The sequence below is a fragment of the Phaethon lepturus genome, unplaced genomic scaffold (genome assembly GCF_000687285.1).
Source record: "Phaethon lepturus isolate BGI_N335 unplaced genomic scaffold, ASM68728v1 scaffold5883, whole genome shotgun sequence".
In the NCBI taxonomy this organism is placed as follows: Eukaryota; Metazoa; Chordata; class Aves; order Phaethontiformes; family Phaethontidae; genus Phaethon; species Phaethon lepturus.
Window position 1 is genome coordinate 48,979 of NW_010528271.1, and position 18,509 is coordinate 67,487.

Sequence of the window (18,509 nt, forward strand, 5' to 3'; positions counted from 1 at the left end):
TACAGCAATTAGTACAGAAGATACTGATTTTCATTGATCTTTTTGGGTAGAGTAGTAACAGTAATGGCAGTAACTCCAATCTTACCATGACTTCTTCATGTTCATGCATGAGGATAATACTATATACAGTCATGTACAAGTTATCCACAGTCTGGGACTTCTGAAAGAATCATCTCATGGTCCTTTTTGACCCCAAACCCTCAAAATTACTGAATATATTTTAATACATTTATGTCACAATGCTTGCTTTGATGGTTTCTCTTCATAATTTATAAAGATGCATCTGCTTTTTTTGTTTCCCCCTCTCTCTGCCACATGGTCTCACTTCTTCTCCTCTTTTCCAGATCAAGGAACCGTACAAAAAGTTGTTGTCCTACCCACCAACTTCTCTGCAAGTGGAGAACTCATTTTAGAGGAGCTGGAGGTTTTTCAGGTTTGGCTTGCTCCTACTTTTACTCTTCCAATGTGTGTGTTCACACAAACACTTTGTTCTCAGAGACTTTGGCAAGGGAAACTGTGACTTGATAAAAGATAAAGTAAATGTGCATGCTGTCAGCTTGATACCCACCCAAAGATGAATATAAAATGTCCACTGTTATGAAGGTTGTAGCTAGCTTAAGACGTCTTTTCTTTACTCCCTATATTTAAGTTACTTATTTTTTATATTGCTATACTGGCTAGAAGGATTTTGATAATCACATTTTTACAAGGTTATGTTACAGTGGCTGCCAGAAGGCAACTTTTATCATTGGCATCTCATATTGAGACTGTTGCTATTTACAGATGGAATCTAAGATTTTTGTACTTCTTTGGTTATCTGATAATCTTCCTGATTCTGAGCAGCAGAATGGAAGCAAACTAGTGTTGCTTTTGCTTAATTCAATTTCTTCAAAGCCACATGCCTCTGGAGTCAAAAAGCTACAAGCTTAACGCAACGTAAGCTGAAAAGAAACGCAAACAACTACAGGGAGAAATGAGGGAATAGCCTCTGTCAATCACTCTGGCATGTAGGAGCTTGTAATAACCTAAAGAAAATGTTCACCCTCATGTTGAAAAATCCCTTTCAAATTTTTGAATGGGCTATTCTTTAAAAGAGGTAGTCTCGGGGCCAAAGGTAGTATGCATCTATAAACTTAGTTAAGGGTTTTGTCACGGGCTTTTGTCTATTTCATTGAGGGGATATAAAAAGGCAAATTTAAGCTTTTTTAACTAGGCAGGCAGCATTAACAATTTCTTTAAGAAAAGTAATACACTCTGTGTTAACCCTCATAAAGGCATAATTAGTCTTCCTAGGCTTTTGTTGAAGACAAAAAAGATACATGTGAGTAATATTACCTAAAGAGTACCCTTCACCCAAGTATTACTAATTCCATCTACTGACAGATAAATTAATACAGAAAGCAGTTAGGTGGACTGAGAGGAATCCTGACCCTAAACCTTATTTCCGGACCTCTGTGCACAGACTTTTTTATCCCGAACCCTAAAAATCACGATATCGTAACCTCTGCCAGTGCAATCTGTGTGGGCACCATGGCAGTATTTTGATGATTCTCTCCCAAGAGAGAGGGAATGAGATCATGGCTGTGCACTTGTAAATATTGAGAGTAAGCAATGCACTGATTCCTTTCCAGAATATAAGCAAGGAAAGGAGAATGTGGCATCAGATCCAATGTTGCATTTGACCTTGAGTCTCCAGACAGTTTATGAAATACTACAGCAGCTCTAAATTCCTTCAAACCTTTGCCAATTCACATGATTCGCAGCCAGATTTTCTAGTCCTGGCCTCCCTGCTTTGCTTGTAGTCTACTGCAATTAGTCCTGGCCCACCAGTACGGCTTTCCTTTGTGACTGAGCAAATGGTAAATCTTAAAAAAAAATGCTCAACATTTTTATTACCATCAATTTTATCATTTGTTTGGATGAGAATAACGAATTGCTTCACTTGCTTAAGGCAATGAATGTGATAATTCCTTTTCCAGCTCTTCACCATTTGATTTGGACCCCGGCAGTAATAGACTGCAGTGATGACACACAGTAGTATACAGTACTGTCTCTGGGAAAGAAACATTTGATAACACGCATGCCATTTTTAATATTCTGATCATTGATAATCTGAAAGTGTATGTTGGATGGTAATCAAACTGTATGCGCTGTAGATAATGTGTAGGAGAAATGTGACATATTATCTAGATCATGGTAAATATGCATGAGCTATTGTATGATTTTGCTTTATTACCATCATCAAAGAACAAACATTGTTTCTTATAACAAAGTGACACTAATGGCTTCAAAACACGTTGCTCGTATACTGCTGAGGTAACACAGGTGCAGGTTCTTCAGAAGTGTACAGAAACTTGTTGGTGCACATGAGTAATGATAATGTAGTTGAGCTTAGCCAATATATTAATGAGGCATTACTTGCATTTATGTCATTTGTTTAGTTCTGAAAATAGCAAAAAATTAGTAGGAGTGATGCCTTTCCAAGATGTGAAAAGTTCTAGTATTCTTAGATATGACTTAGGTTTTATTGAATTTTAAATTTTAATGTTGGGACAGTATTAACAGGATAGTCCTTGTAAATGTCATTGGGAATTTTGTCTTTCAGAGTAACTCTCCTATAACAACAATGAAGATTTCATCTAAAAAGGTAAAGAAAAGTGGAATGTTTACTTAGTGCTTAATAACTGAGAAATAAATTGACTTAAAGATGTTAGAATACCTATTGTTGTGCAGCATATTAAATACAGGCAGGAGATTTTCCATAATGAATATGGAGAAACTTCACTGAAGTTTGCATGAGCTGTTTATATGCCCCAGAGCCACTAAGATAAAACAATTTCTATTCATTATGTGTCATTTCTAATTCACTGAAAGTGTGAAATTTTTTGTTGTTTTGTTTGACAATCAAGGAAAAAAAGTACTAAGAGAGGAAATTTGCCTTCCCCTTTCTGTCTATAAGTCCTAAATAGAAATTTTCTCTTAGAAGTCTGGTCAATGCAAAAAAGGCAGTGTTGGGGCTGTTGGGTCCATGGTGCAACGGTGTGCGCTTGTTTATTAGTAATAAACACTGGCAATAAGAATGATGAAAACAGCTGAGAGGATTTCTGCTGAAATGTTAAACACCCAAACTAAAAAGATATATTCCACGATTTCGCAAACAACATGTTGTTCAACATTTTACAAAGCTACTAATAAGTGAACATTATTCACTAAATTGAATTCAGTGTCATTTTTTAGCTTTATGACAAAAAGGTATGTGGAGTTTCAAGGTTTTTGTTCAATATTAATCTATATTTTAAGAATAATAGATTAATTGTTTCTAAGTAAAACAGTCGTTTTGGCCCAGATTTTGGTGATTACCTATTCACTTTGAACTTCTTTTGCAAAAGCTCTCATTTATTATAAAAGTCCTTTTGGCTTATTTTTCCAGGTATATCAGGCTATCAGAATCTGGCCCTAAGCCTCAGCATAATCTCTAGGTTTTATGTCTTGGAAATCTATGCACTGGAGAATCCAACTAGGAACTCTGCATAATATTTATTAAAGTGCCTATACGCAGAGAAAATACTTAGTTCAAAGGCTTGAGCCAATAATCCTCACTGAATAAGAACCAAGGTCTCAAATCTGAGCAATATTAACTCAGCCTGTCTGCCCCAGAATGGAACAATGACAGTCAATGTCCAAAAAACATTAACATTCCCCAGTGTTTCTAAGTGTTTTCTAACAGGAAGGTGGAAATATTATAGGCCTGTTCACCTGGGAGATTTCTGTTTATCTTGGCTTTACGTATATTAGTGGCTCCCCTCTCGGTCTTGAGTTAATTCCAAAATTAATTGAAAGGTTTTTAGGTGCGTTAGCTGAGTCTCGGGTGAAGCTCCTCCACATCTGAAATAAATCTTTCCATTTCCTTCCTCAGCAACAGTTGTACGTGAGCTCAGATGAAGGGGTCACCCAGGTATCCTTGCATCGCTGCCACATCTACGGCACCGCCTGCGCTGACTGCTGCCTAGCCCGGGATCCGTACTGCGCCTGGGACGGAAACTCCTGCTCCAGGTTTTATCCCACAGGGAAAAGGTGAGCAGTATTTAGCAGCCCAGCGAAGTCTGCAAGGAAAGAAGGCTTTTGTTCTGCTCTATAGCCTGGGGTGTTGTAATGTGACGGAGAAGCTGGATGTCATTCCTTTCAGGAGCGTGTACAAACAGCACCTCTGCAGCTATCGTGCTTGGCACGGTTCGTCACCTAGGAGGGTATGCTGCAAGGGTGTATGATGAAGAGCTTGCCTTTTCATACTTAAAGAAATGCACTGAAAAAAAGAAAAAACCCTGTTCCTAATCATAAGTATTAATCCTCTGTCTCACACACAAAATCAGCAAAACATTTGTTCCCTTTGTTTAAAATCAGTTGCTCACTGTGGATGTAATTATGATAGCCCTAAATACAGCAAAATATCTCTCAGACTGTCTTGAAGAATAAAGTCTTTTTTTTGTTGTTGTTCCTCGTTTGCTTCTAAGTGAGAAGAATTATTTCCAGGGAAATTTTAGGCAAATGTGATTTCCATGTAATGCCTGCAGATTTGGGGTTTTTGACATGAAATTTATTAAAGCAGACAGGGAGAGCAATTTCTCTTTAATTTACAACAGAGCTAATAGTCCATCTCATAACTCTTATGCAAAACAGGAGCCTCTTTCCTCCTCCCAAGGGAAATATTTAATAGCAGGAGGCTGTAGTGAGCTCTTGTATTACTAAGATTTCACTTCATACACAGACAAAGCTACCGAATGCACAATGAGGTGTCACTGCAGAGGAAACAAACCTTTCAGATGTGCCAGAGCTTTACCCGCTGTGTGCCACTGTGCTCACTCCCTGCACCTGAGCTGCAGATGCAGAAGACCAGATACAGTTAATGGGCTCCACTCCTTTACCTACATGAAGGGAGGTGATGACGGAAACAGGCAAAGCTTGGCTCTGCTCCAGTGACCCAGCCAGCTGATGGCAACATCATCCCCTGGGGTTAAAGGCAATTACTTTTGGTTTTGCAAGATTTTCTTGATTCATTCCTTATTTCAGACTAAAAGGTAAAACCCAACCTGGCCATGTAAGCAATTGGTAAAGTACCTGGGGTTTTTACTGCTTTCACTCAGCGTAATTCAGTCTGCAAACTGATTGTTTTCTTTGGAACAAAGGTCAGAAGACAGGGGGAGGAAAGAAAAGAAAAATCCCCAAGTCTCAGGCCACCTAACTCCTACGCTAACATAGATGCTGAAAGATATAATGAGCAGTCAGGTCTACCCAGTCTGTGCAGTTTCCAGTGGATTCCTTGCCATCCCTGTTACATACACCCAGGGTTATTTCCACTGGGGCTTGCCTTCACACTGACATTTTGTTTGCAATTTTCTTTTTATATCAAACCAAAATAAACACCTAAAACTGTATGGAAAAAAATCTGGTTTTCATATGTGAAGGAAATGAGTTGTCTCTTTATCTAACAAGGGAGATTATGAAGGAGAAAACATCGGTAATTAGAGCCAAATCCCATAGTCTAGACAGTAGTATCTGCTGGACACGTTTGCTTATTTGATTCTTTTGACACTTCTGTCTCCTGTGAATTACTGTGGTTCCTCATCCAACATTGATTTACTTCAAAATACCTGACAGTACTATCTTAATTTTCTAACCACCATCTTCTCGACCTTTTTTTTCATAAATATCAAACTGTAAATTTACATTCTCAGAACTGCTTAATGCAAGCAGCATGCCGTTTCTGACAGTGCGGAGCAGCTCATGGTAGCACAGAAATCCTGAAACTCATTCAGAAATTCTTCATTGTCTCCTTTGACTCACACACATAGTTTACAAGATTAAGATCCAAAGGCATAAGATGAAATATTTTTGATGGTAAACATTAAACTGGAATGTCAGAAATTATTCCTTTGAAACATCAACTTTCAAATGTTTCCTTTTAAAACAATACAGTGAAGGATCAGGATTATAAAGACTGCCTCTGGGTGTTTGTGCAGTACCTGGTACAATGTGGCCATAGAGGCATCATCACCCTTCACGCAGTGGTACTGGAGCTCCGGGGGCTTTTTATGGTTTCTGGTCTTGCAAGTCATTAGTGCCTAGTTCAGAATACAGCTGTTACATATCCCAGCAGCCTCCATTTGCAACTATCTATCACCAATATATATTTTTTTTTGAATGTGGTAGGTATTGAACTACCTTACAGACTACACAACAAACAAAAAAATGTACATTAAGAATAAAAAATTTGGATACCAGATTGTCATGCACTGAATTCTGTGAGCTATGACCTCCTAGCTGAGGAGGGCTGAAATGCCAGTATTCCCAAACCCAGTAACATCCTTAGCTAATTTGCTACACAATTGTGATTTTGCATCTGTCATCCAAATAATATAACAAAGTCCTGTTTAGAAGTATTCTGAGGCTTGCTAAGTTTGAGTATCTTTTGGAAATAGTCACATACCCTCAAGTAGAAGACAGAACTGAATCTTAGCTCTCCACCACTCTGGATGAATACTTCAGTCACTCTGCTACCAAGCTGTCTATAGGCACCAAAAATAAAGTGTCTGCCAAAATCAAGGAAGGAACATGCCCTATATCATAATGTTCTGTTGGTGCATTAGATATGAGCACTGTGACTCTTATGCATCTAATTTTTAGATGCTTGCCTTTATGAAGTGTTCCAGCTGGGGATTCTGGCTTTGAGTGTTAGGTCTTGCAACAGTGAACCTATACCTATTTTATGTATCACCTTTAACCCTTCCATCTCTATACCTCTGTTGGAAAACTACTTTACCTGCCAAAGTACAACCATTTTATAAACTTCAGCAAACTTATTATTCACTTAAACAGTATCTTTACTCCAGTAAGCCTGCCAAGAGTAAAGCACGCTCACAGTAGGTCATGAACTATCCCTAATGGTTGATTTAGTGGAAAAAAAAAAAACTCACAAATAAAAAAGTGTTTATTTGCAGTGTAGCTATCTTGGAATAATGTTTTGTTTTCACAAAATGTTTCAGGAGGAGTCGTAGGCAAGATGTGAGACATGGAAACCCTCTGACTCAGTGCCGAGGTTTCAACCTGAAAGGTACTATAATTTAGAGATCCTCGTGCTATATAAAGAACGCATGGCTTTCCTTTATGTGATTCATCGTAACTCACATTATCTGTGTGGTTTACTGGTAAAACATAGTTATTTTCCAAGTCTGAGTTTTGTTTTGTTTTGATTTGATTTTAACATCTTTCCTTGCAATTACATGAAACTTGCATATATATGATAAAATGATGATCCATGAAATACATAGTTCAGCATACATGAAATGAGATGCTGACAGTGTTGACTAGAAACAGGTAGAGCTAATTTGAGGGCTTTTCTACTTCTAAATCCCTTGAGTCTTTATTAATGCCTCTTTATGCATTTAAGTCTCGGATCTCCAAATTATTCTGAATATTTGATACCGTATTGAGTTTTGGAGCACATCTTTCAGCAAACAGCAGGTTCTAGGCCTGTCTTTTGAGTTACAATTATTCCTTTCTCCATTTTCATGGGAAAATAAACCGTTACAAATCTCTTTATGAAGCCTCTTATTTCCAGCTGTACAACTGTTTAGTCAGCCTGGCATGGAGTGAGTGGGCAGGGGAGCCAATGCTCTGCCCTCCCAGCTACCACTTTCTCCAGACTGAGGGACACCAGTCAAGTATGGCCAAAGTCATAGTAAGAGTAGACACATACATAAAGGCAGCTTAATCCTCTTCAACCCCATGCATGTCTGAGCTAGGCAGTGGCAATATATGCCATCGAAACCAAGGGCACATATTAGAGAATTATGCTCCTTTCACCTCTGTTTCTGAGCCTGCATTTTGAAGTGCATTCTCATCTGTACCATCTGGAGACCAAATAATAGTCTTTTGTAAATTTTTGATTGAATTTTTTGAATAAAAGAACAATGCTTTAAGAGTTACATGTGGAAGGTTCAGTTAATAATAATTCCACTGAAATGGTCTCTGCTGGGTCTCAGAAGAATCTTCTGGATCAAGACAGACCATAACAGTCAGTTGGACGTAGAACCCTCAGCCCAAATGTGTCTAATCATGCTTTAGCTGCCAATTTACAGTGCCAGTGGGTCTTTCCCCATGACTCAGTATTGGGTCATTTATATGAAGCTGAATAGCTTATACAGGTAATTACAAAGGATGATCCCACCGTTAGAGTATGCACCTGAGCTCGGAGAGATCCATACCAAAGCTTAGGCTCTGAATCATGAACTAACTTGAGCTGCGTGTCCTACCTTGCAGGCATGTGCTGTGACCACCCACCCATTGTCTGTCCCAAGGGTGGGTGTCTCCTCTTTCCATGTGGAAAATGTGAGAATGTCAACTGTCTGCTTTCTGGACTGAGGGGAAACAAATATTTAAAACTTGAGAGTCTTGTGAAACAGGTTTCTTCTTTTCCGAATTTTTTTTTTAATGTCGATGTATTTATAGGTTTATGTGTTTTAGCAGCTTTTTAAAGGATGTTTTGGTGACAGCAGTAGGATATAGCATAGGTAGATGGCAGCTGTTTCTCCAGTGGAAAAAAAGATAAAAATAAACAGCAACTTAGACTCTTTCAAAATATAATTAAAACCATTTATAGAAAAACTACTATGTTTGGGGAAAAAATGAAATCTACCTGAAGGACAAAAGAGCAAAGAGTCAGGCAATAGCAAGAAATCTTCCAAGTTCACAGGGAACCATAATCTTGAAACAAAGTCTTTAAACATGATAGGTTGCATGCCTTAGACCTCTTAGCATGTATGAACTCAACATTTTTGGCATATTATAATTTTTAAATAGATCATCAAGAACTAAGGGGCTTGTATGATTGCTTTTTAAATGTTCTGTTTAATATTGTTATATTTGTGTTAGCCCTTATGGCCATTAGAAAAATACATTTGTATTCTCTCAGTCTTTTTCTTAACAGGTATAAGTAGTAGTAGTATTACGGAGAGGTAAGAAGTCAGATATATATTGATCAATTAAACAGACAAAAATGCCTTTCTGTGGTACACCTAGTTCCAGTGTACCTAAAAATAATAACGTGTTACATCTCTGATTCTCACTGTTCCACAGCTACAGATAGATCAGTCCACAGATAAGCTCTTCACTAGCTTGTGGTCCTTGAATGCAAAATATTTCCACTTTATTCTCCTAAAAGTTACAGTTGATTTTGGTACAACCTCATGAATGTACTAAAAACTTTGAAGGACTAGAACCAAGCAAAATCTCCTTCTTTTAGTAGAATAGATTTCAATTTCACATATCAGTTGATGAAAGAAGCTGAAAAGAATGGGAGATAAAGTAGAGTCTGAGGAAAACCAGTTTTAGGACTGTGAAAAAACGGAGTTGGAATTTAGATGTGTAGACCTCTAGGTATTTGCATTTCTCATATTATTTAGTATCCATTGCTCCTTTGTCAAAAAAAAAGAAATCCAAAAAAACCCCAAACACTGTTTTTCAGATATATTGTAAGCTTTTAAATCTGGAAGTGTGTTGTTTTCAGGACAAATACTATGATTTGAGCCAAGCAACAAGCGTCTAAAAGCTCCTGTCGGTAACTGCCGACTGTTCATCTATCAAGACTGTAAAGGGCACAACAAGTCTACGCGCTCAGCACTTGCCCGGGGGTTGCTGGAGTGCTATAAATCTGTCCTGCTCTCTGTTGCCGGCCCGTCTACGGATTCACCGCGTTTCAGGTTTAGAGCCAGGTCGCTTCCCCGCCGCGGGCGAGGCGCGGAGCCGCGGGAGCCAAGCCTGCCCGCTCCCGCCTCCCCGTGGTACCGCACGCAGCTGGAGCAGCGGCGCCTGCCTTGGGGCACGCTGCTGCCTTTGCGGTCGTACAACCGTACTCCCCCGACTCGTCAATGGTGAAGTGTGAAGAAATACATTAAACGTTTCATTCTCCTTTGGACGGGCGTTCTTGCAGTGGTGGTGAATAAGACAATTTCAGGGAACGCTATCGCTGAGCTCAGTTACCCCGTCAGCAGAGCTTACCAGCACACAGGTATCCTACTTTCTCAGAACAGATCATGTCAGATTGAAAACACTGCTATTTGGAATGGGATGTGCTTCTTCACATTTCGTTTAATTTCCTTTATTTGAAAATTCTGTGCCCTAAATTACTTATTATTGTCCTATATGAGGATTAGGTATACTTCATTTTACCCGTGTTGCAAACATTTTACTTGTATTGCGAATAGTTACTTGCTTTCTGTATCAAATCACCGTTCAGAGTAGCCTGACCTGTTTTCTTTTTCTTTCTAGCATACAGAAACGCTGCAGAAATAGTTCAGTATGGAGTAAAAAACAACACCACCTTCCTCGAATGTGCACCCAAGTCTCCTCAAGCTTCTATTAAATGGCTACTACAGAAAGACAATGACAGAAGGAAAGAGGTGAGTAATGTGAACAGTAGCTCTGGAAGGGACCTCAGCCAGCATCTCATCCACTCCCCGGACCAAGGCAGGGGAGCGTTTGTGTTTTCATCAGGCTGGTTACAGTGAAGCTGGAGAATCTGTGTGGATGCAGGACAGTGACCAGCACTTTACTCATATAAATAGGGGCAGACTCTTCAGTATAGCTGGGACTTGACGACTCAGCCCCAGTGATTTCTGTTAAAGCAGAACAGCTATCAGAAAATTCCTGTCACCCCCGTAAGTCAGGGAACTAGTTAATGAATTTTTCCTTCACACCTTACTACCTGCAAACTGAAGGTCTGCAGGACTCAGGACTTCCTATTGATCTGAGGAAATAGGCATAAAAGCTATAATCTCTATAAAGTTCATGAAGAAGTCAGCATTCAGTAGCCCTGCTGTGCTATTGAAGAGATAAAAGGCAAAAGTGGGAGAAATGTGAAAGGTTTCTTTAGTAAGAAACTAGTCCAGGCTAAGAACACGTATTGACAAAAGCATTTCCCCACCGTGGTGCAATCACATTTTCCATTACTGCACTCTCTAAGGCTCTCAAGTTTCAGCACTGTAATATACAATATGATTGTTTATGGGGAATGTGCCTTCCTTAAGTAATATAAAAGGGGAAAATATCCATTTCAAATCCAAGGCAGTTACTATGTGAATAAAGAGGAACATCTTTTGAAAGGAAGTATTAAGTAATATGGTGTCTGTTGATAGATTATAAATACTGAAATGCATTATTCTCATACCAGGCCATTTTCCAAAATCAGAGAGGACTTACAAGCCTTTCACTGAGTCTTTCATGCTGTTTTTCTCATGTACTCTTCAGAGACTCAAGTCATGTCCTGGCAATCTAGGTGCAATTCTTTGCTTGAGCAGAACGTCTCCTTTTTTCCCCTTATGTTCAATAACTGTATTAGAAACAATGCAGTTTTAAATAACAACAGACAAAATAAAACAATCAAAGGGTTAATTACATTTCAATCTCTCAGAATCTGAAAACCTTACCTCCACAATATCTACAAAAGTTTACAATGACAGAATAACATAATAAATAAATGAATTCCCGAGAGAATCAGGTATAATGCAAAGTACAGTGGCAAAACAGAAAAATCATTCACAAAAACATCAGCAATGGTATTCTTGCATAATGGATTAACTGAGTGATTTTTACTTCACAGCTGATAAGCAAAGAGACATTTGCACAGTCATTTATAATTGGATGACATCTAAACAAGCTGTAGAAACTTGCTTCCTTCAGATGATGTGACCATCTCCTGGGACTGTCCAGAGTCTGAATCCAGAAAGGAAATAGGAGAGTAGAAAAATGACTCTAGGTTTCCAATGATCCCAAAGTCCCAGCTGAGGCCACTGCTATGCAAAATTTTATACGGCCTATAGACGCTGTAGTGCAGATAGAGTTCTTCAGAAGTTAGCCCCAGGAACCTGCTCAAAGTCAAAATATTTAACCAGAAGCCACCTTGTGTTCAATAACAGATCAACCCCCAGTTCTGCACTTTTCTTCCATCAAATCTCAGCAGCTGTCTCTGATGCTGGACGAGGCGTTCTTGGGTGTGTAACTCTGAGAAATAAAAGTTAATTTCCTCAGTTCTGCTATTTGAACATTATGAAAACTCTTCTTTCATGTAGTCTCCAGATTTGCGTGTTTATCTTCATCCTGATCAAAACTACTGTAACATAATGAACAAAAATATTGAAGTTTTGTCTTTAGCTACACTTATGTACCTTGAGTAAGTTCTCTCCTAACAGTAGCAATAACAGTGGTCTCTGGGAGATGTGATAAAGCAGAATATAGTACCTTTAAGAAACCCTTTAAGAAAGAAAAAGGTGTTTGAAGTGAGACTTAGCAAGAGGTCCAATACTGTGTTGTTCCATAAAATTCCCTAAAAGCTTCCTTCCGTCTTTTTGCCCTTTAGGTCAAGCTGAATGAGAGGATCATAGCTACTGAGCAAGGACTCCTCATTCGCTCTGTCCAAGACAGCGACCGGGGGCTTTACCACTGCATCGCAACAGAGAACAGCTTCAAGCAGACCTTAGCAAAGATCAATTTCAAAGTGTTGGATTCAGAGATGGTGGCCTTCATGACTGACAAGTGGTCCCCTTGGACCTGGGCCAGCTCAGTGCGAGCGCTGCAGTTCCACCCAAAGGACTTTGTGGGAGCTTTCAGCCACTCAGAAATGCAGATGATTAACCAGTACTGCAAAGACAGTAGACAGCAAGGTCAGCAGAGGGAAGAACCCCAGAAGATGAGAGGGGACTACAGCAAATTAAAGGCCCTTATCAATAGCAGGAAAAGTAGAAATAGAAGGAATCAATTACCTGGATCTTAATTTTATTTTGTGGTAATAGGTATAGTTGTCCTCACAAATGTAGGGGGCTTATATTTGTCTATTGAGAACAAATTTGAGCAAATCTGATAAAAAAATTAAATGAAAATCCAACAAGCCTCAGAAAAGATGTGTCTCCCAATAAAATGCAGTGTAACTTAAGAAAATAATTCAGATCATTTTCTTTCCTGGATGCTTACTAACTCTAGGTTGGGCTCTGTCCTAGAAGCAGAACTGGGTATTCATCTTAAACCAGATTCACCACTAACATCTCAGTATTTATTTACAGCTGAATAAAAATTTTTATAAAATCAATGCATTATCTTTCAACTCTGGAACTGTACCAACCAGACTGGTGGTGAAAGGATCTGGGTTAAGATGCATGCTCAAAGTAGGATGGTACTAAGATTTCCTTGCTCTATTAACTCTATCCCAGCCGAAACCAGGACACACTGCATTTAAGAACATGAGTTTCTTCTTGTTTACTGTTCAATATTGGGTTTACAGCTTTCACTCATTGTTCAAATCATGTGAATGCATGCTGGTAGGAAGCGAGTAAATTATAGTAGAAATGTTTCATTCATTCAGAGGTCAAATGAAGGAAAAAGAAGAAGAAAAACAAACAAAAAAAATTATACTTTATCGGAGGAAACACTGATTATTGTGCATAGTATGAGTTGTAATAAATTAATGAGTTCTGGAATGTAACTTAAAATATCTCTTCTCATATTGATTTTTATTAAAATAGGGTGTCCTATCACACTACATAGCTTTATAAGTGGCACAAAGCTAACAAGAGAATGTTCATTACACATACAGTTTTGGAAAACACCTAAGTGACTTAGGTATTTTAGCTACTTTTCAAAGAAATTACGCTCCAATTTTTACGAGGACAGAATGTGGGTATACTGTATAGTGTCTACTCAGAAATGAAAAATACAGATTGTCTTTAATCTGTTCCATGATTAAATTGGAGCTGGTCTGCAATGTGGAAACAAGTCATGAGTGTCTTTGAAATTTTTAAAACACTATTTTTTCAACTCTTTTCTCAAAGTTGCAAATATTTTAACTAGAATTTTTAAATTAAACCATTTCCATTTTCCAGTCTTTGTACCCTTTTTCTTTTCAATGTTAATTTCACAATTTCCTCTTATTTTCAGTTTTGCACTGAAAACAACAGGGAAAAAAAAGAAAAAATAAAGAATGAGGGAAAAATAAAACTGAAAAACGGGTTTGGGTCAAAAACCAAAAAGTACAACAACTTGAGAGGCATGTTTAAACAGAAGTATTTTTGTTTAAGAAGCAGCTGTCAGGTCTGATGAAGTATATGTAGTTGAAAATTGGGTAAATGTGCATCAAGCCATCCTGGGAGAAGCTATCACTTTTTTTTTTTTTGAGCAACACTAATGCCAAAAGACACAGACAAATCTTCCTCATTTTACTGTGGAAGAGTGTCCTGGAAGTCACTGAGTCTGTTCAAAGGAGATAGATAACAGGGATTAAAAATGTATGAGTACCTGAGAAAAATTGTGGTTTATTCCATTATATTTTATGATAGTATATAAAAATATAAACTAGTGTTCATCTCAAACCTGAGCTATTTTAAGCTCAAAAAAAAAAAAAAAAAGGTAAATTTCTGGAAAAAAAATGGCTGAAAATAATTTTTTAACCCAGAGAAGATAAGAAAAAATATATTTTAAAACTTATTAGTTCCAGCCAGTAACAGATGGATACTGTGTTTTAAAACATAGTTTCAAACATTTTAATGGGTCTTTGTTGAAAGTCCTTGGGCATTATTTTGATTCTCCTTCTATTAGAATAAATCTGCAGGGCGTAGGAGAACACCTCTGGGTTTGTGCCAGTGTGAGGTGAGATCTAGTGCAATGGAGGTAACTCCGGTATCTACCTGAGATCAGTTAGATGTGTCACTTTATCACCACCTGATGCAGAATAGCTGGGAAATGGGCCCCGATCGATCAAACCGCTTAAACGCTGCCTCTCAGTCCCGTTGATGCTGGCGGGAGCTCTTTGATTCGAATTTGTGCGCTTGCTGCTCGCTTCAAAGGGGATGGCAATGCCAGCCTGCTCCTCTATTGCTGTCTAGTTAAGTGCTTTCCTTAATCAAGGCCTAAATGCATATTTCTGCAATACGTAGCCACTGGTATCTAAGGTCCTTCCTATGGAAACCATTGGGAAACTTTCTCCTTGACTTCAGTGAGCTTGGATCCGGCCCCAGGAGCTGGCAAAGCAGACTCTGGAGGGAAAAAAAAAAAAGGAAAATGAGATGGGTAAGGGAAAACCAGTTTTGTTTTGTTTTGTTTTTCCCCAGCTGACTTTCAGTGCAGCAAACTACTTCTATTTTCTGAGGATGACTGACTTCTGAAGTGTGTGAGTGACAAACCAAAAATCGAGTGCCACAAAATAGAACTACCTCCTGGAATGACATTAATGCATATACTCTGTCTGCTGCCATGCTCTTCCTGTCTCCCCAGCAGATTCACTGCAGAGTTAGTGTGGTATTAATGTCTATTGTGAGGATCATAATTGCTTCCAGACGGAATACAGTGATTAATAGCTATTTAAGGGTGCAGTTTACCCTTTAAGTGGTTAGGTACAGTGATATTTTAGCAGGCCCCCATTAGGCCTCAGAAATTATAGTTACACTGTTTTCTAATAGAATATTGGCAATAAGGGATTCCGTTAAAACAATCAGCATAGCTCAGAGTTTCATATGATTATAAAACAATATTTTTAAAGCTGCTTTCTTATACCATTATTATGGTACGACTGTTTAAGGGATTATACTTAAACTAACATTTTTCCTGCTGCATGAAAACTTCAGCAGACATATAATAAGCTTCTGTCAGTGCGTAACCGGTCCAAGCTTCCACGCTTTAGCAGCTTTCCCCCGTGTATAGAGTAGTCAGGAGCCAGAGGCTCAGCTGGTATGAACTGACGTAACTTCCTTGCTGTCCATTTAGCTACCGTGGTTTGTACCAGCCGAGGGTTTGGCCCTAAATGTACAGAATAGACAAACTGCGATTTTTATTTGTTTGAAGTAGCCCCTCTACTGTAGGTAACACCAAAACTTAAGACTGTAATATTGTTTGTGCTATTTAATACTTCCCATTTTGAGGATTACTAAATAATGTATATAATTTTATTGCTTAAAAAATACAAAGGCAAAATGACTTCTAGGCATAACTTCACCAAATGTAAAGATACGTTCTCTGCTAAGGACTTCACCATGTACTGATTTTTTTTTTTTGGGCTATTTTTATTTTGTGTAGTTTGTAAAGTTTGCTGAAATCTTGACCTAACAATGTGTTCTTTGCAATTGTTGTTACTGTAGATATACATGTTCTATTAAGAAAATCTTGTTTTTAAAAGAGTAGGTATGTGTATAAGTTCCTAGCATGATGAAACTGTCATTACAGTGAATATGCATTACATAGTGTGTAAGAGAGAACAAAATGTAGTTTAACATAGTGCTATTTAATTGAATATCTAAAATACTATTTGCCTGACAAAATAAAGTGTGTTGCAACAACTTAAAAATTTGTTGTTTTCCCCTTCATAGAAGTGTGTTAAAAACAAGGAACTTTATTTTTTTATCTGAAACGCAATCCCATAGACTTTCTTTAACAAGTCTAAGAAAATACTCGCAGCATCAGGTATTACAGCTGATCAGTTCTGAGCCCTGCCCTGTGCTCCAGTCACAGAGATTTCCAGGAATTCATAAGGAGGCAGAGATTAATTCTCTCAGAAGTTATCCTATGTAAAGACCCTTCCTATAAGGAGGTTAACATCTATTCATTGCAAAAAAAAATTTTAAAAAAAATTGCTTTTCTACTAGAAGTATAAAGTCAATCAGACGTCTGACTATAAAAAGGGGATTGAAGGGTAAATGTTTTCTGCTTTTAGTCCATCGAGAAAAAAGACAGAAAAAAACCCCAAACAAACAAAATACCAAGCGTGTTCTGTGAAATCTTGCTGAAGAAACCAATTGTGGTGTTCAGCCTTTTCTTTCAGTTGGGACCCTCCAACTTGGCATGCTCCAAGCAGCTCCTCCGGGGAGGACGGCTGGTGGGGCTGCGCTGCAGGGAGCTGCAGCTCCCTCCCGTTTCCTGGCTGGTCCTTGGAGTGAAATAACCTGCCTGACACCTCCAGGATTCTCCTTTTTCCTGCATCTATCATCCAAGAAGTGTTATTATTGCTCTTCTTATCATCTGTTTTTCCAGATGGGTCTTAACAAGAAAGCATAGGGCCTCCTCAGTTCTTTGGGATAATAATTAAAAATTAAATGTCACAAATGCTGACCTTCACAACAAGGTTCTGGATCGTTAAACCTGGATTTTGATTTCCTAGATAGATAGGCTCCTGCAAGGCTTTATGAGGTGTGAGTGGATAAGATTACCTCACTCCAGGATTTCCGTACTGGCTGGTTCCTAGATGTGCTGACACTGGATAGTTACCTGCTCAGCACTCAGGCCAGTTTGGGTCGGAAGCTGGGGTTTCAAGCACTCCCACATGCTGTAGGAAATGTTTGGATTAAGCTCCAAAAAATCTGTGCACTGACAGAGTTTTACACTCTGAGAAACCTTTCCCAGATCTGATCCTCTGTCTTTATATCCTGCTCAGTTGTCTTTTGCTGATCTTCTCCCCCTTCTCTTTGTCCCCTCTTCTGCAGGGTTGCAGCATGGTTCAACACTTAGTGCTTTGATTCCTTAGCTCTGAGCAAAACAAGACACAGGACTTCTCTGGACATCAGGTCTGAAATCTTCAAAGAGATGAGATTTCTCCTTTGTCTTTCAAATGTCTTGTTCGAATTTTTTTTTTTTTCCATCTGGGAGCTACTGCTTTTTCTACGGTCTCTCTTCTGGTGACAAGTGAACACAGGGCGCAAAACCCACACACTTACAGAGTCTGTTGCGATGCATGTGCCCATGCAGGGTCCCTATGGGACAGAGCAGTGTCGGGTGCAGCCCAGAGGGGACCAGCAAAAAATGTTGCCTGCACAGGAGGCACCATTAACAACGGTGTGGCTCCTGATGCTACAGGATGATTGTTGTCTCTGAAATTAATTGTTGCCTCTGGAATTAATTGTTGCCTCCAGAATTAAGTCAGCAGCTGTAATTCTGTGGTCATAAAAGTGGATTGAAGCATTGTGGCTTTTGCCTAAAGCAATGGACTAGATCTCAGGAGACTAATATTTCTTTATCCTTTGCACTGCAGTCAGCTTGCTGAGCCCTCTCATGCACCCCAGGGTGGTCTGGGGAGAAGTGACTTCACGTGGTATGGGCCCAAGTAAAACTACACACTGATACTCACCAGCAGGTTCCAGATAGATACATGCATACATGCAACTGCATGCATACAGAGAAGCTTTTCTTTCCATACAGTACTTGCTGAGCCATTTAGCTTCCTTTAACATTAATGTATGTCCTTTTCTGGTTTCAACATGGGCAGGATCAGACCTCAGGGTCCCAAGACATCAATAGTTTGCAGGTAGAGCAACTACCATCTCTGAGAGCATTTGAAAAGTATTTGTCCACAAAATCCCTTTCTTCTAATCACTCCCATTTCCAGATTACCTTGTTCTGCATTTGCAACAAGAATTTCTTTTTAGCATCAGGAGACTAGCACAGTGTAAGAAATAAAAAATGCGCAGACATTTATCATGTTGAAT

The 18,509-nt window shown here is 38.8% G+C and overlaps 1 protein-coding gene across 1 annotated transcript in view; it reads left to right on the forward strand.

Moving 5' to 3' along the window:
- SEMA3C (sema domain, immunoglobulin domain (Ig), short basic domain, secreted, (semaphorin) 3C) overlaps nt 1-12,880 on the forward strand; it is a 51,750-nt gene extending 38,870 nt beyond the window's left edge. The window contains exons 11-16 of the mRNA XM_010283616.1: nt 345-433; nt 2,606-2,647; nt 3,917-4,074; nt 7,041-7,108; nt 10,324-10,454; nt 12,410-12,880. Of these exons, the coding sequence (XP_010281918.1) occupies nt 345-433; nt 2,606-2,647; nt 3,917-4,074; nt 7,041-7,108; nt 10,324-10,454; nt 12,410-12,823 (902 nt within the window). The 3' untranslated portion in view covers nt 12,824-12,880. The remainder of the gene's footprint in view (nt 1-344; nt 434-2,605; nt 2,648-3,916; nt 4,075-7,040; nt 7,109-10,323; nt 10,455-12,409) is intronic.
- The last annotated feature ends 5,629 nt before the right edge of the window (nt 12,881-18,509 follow it).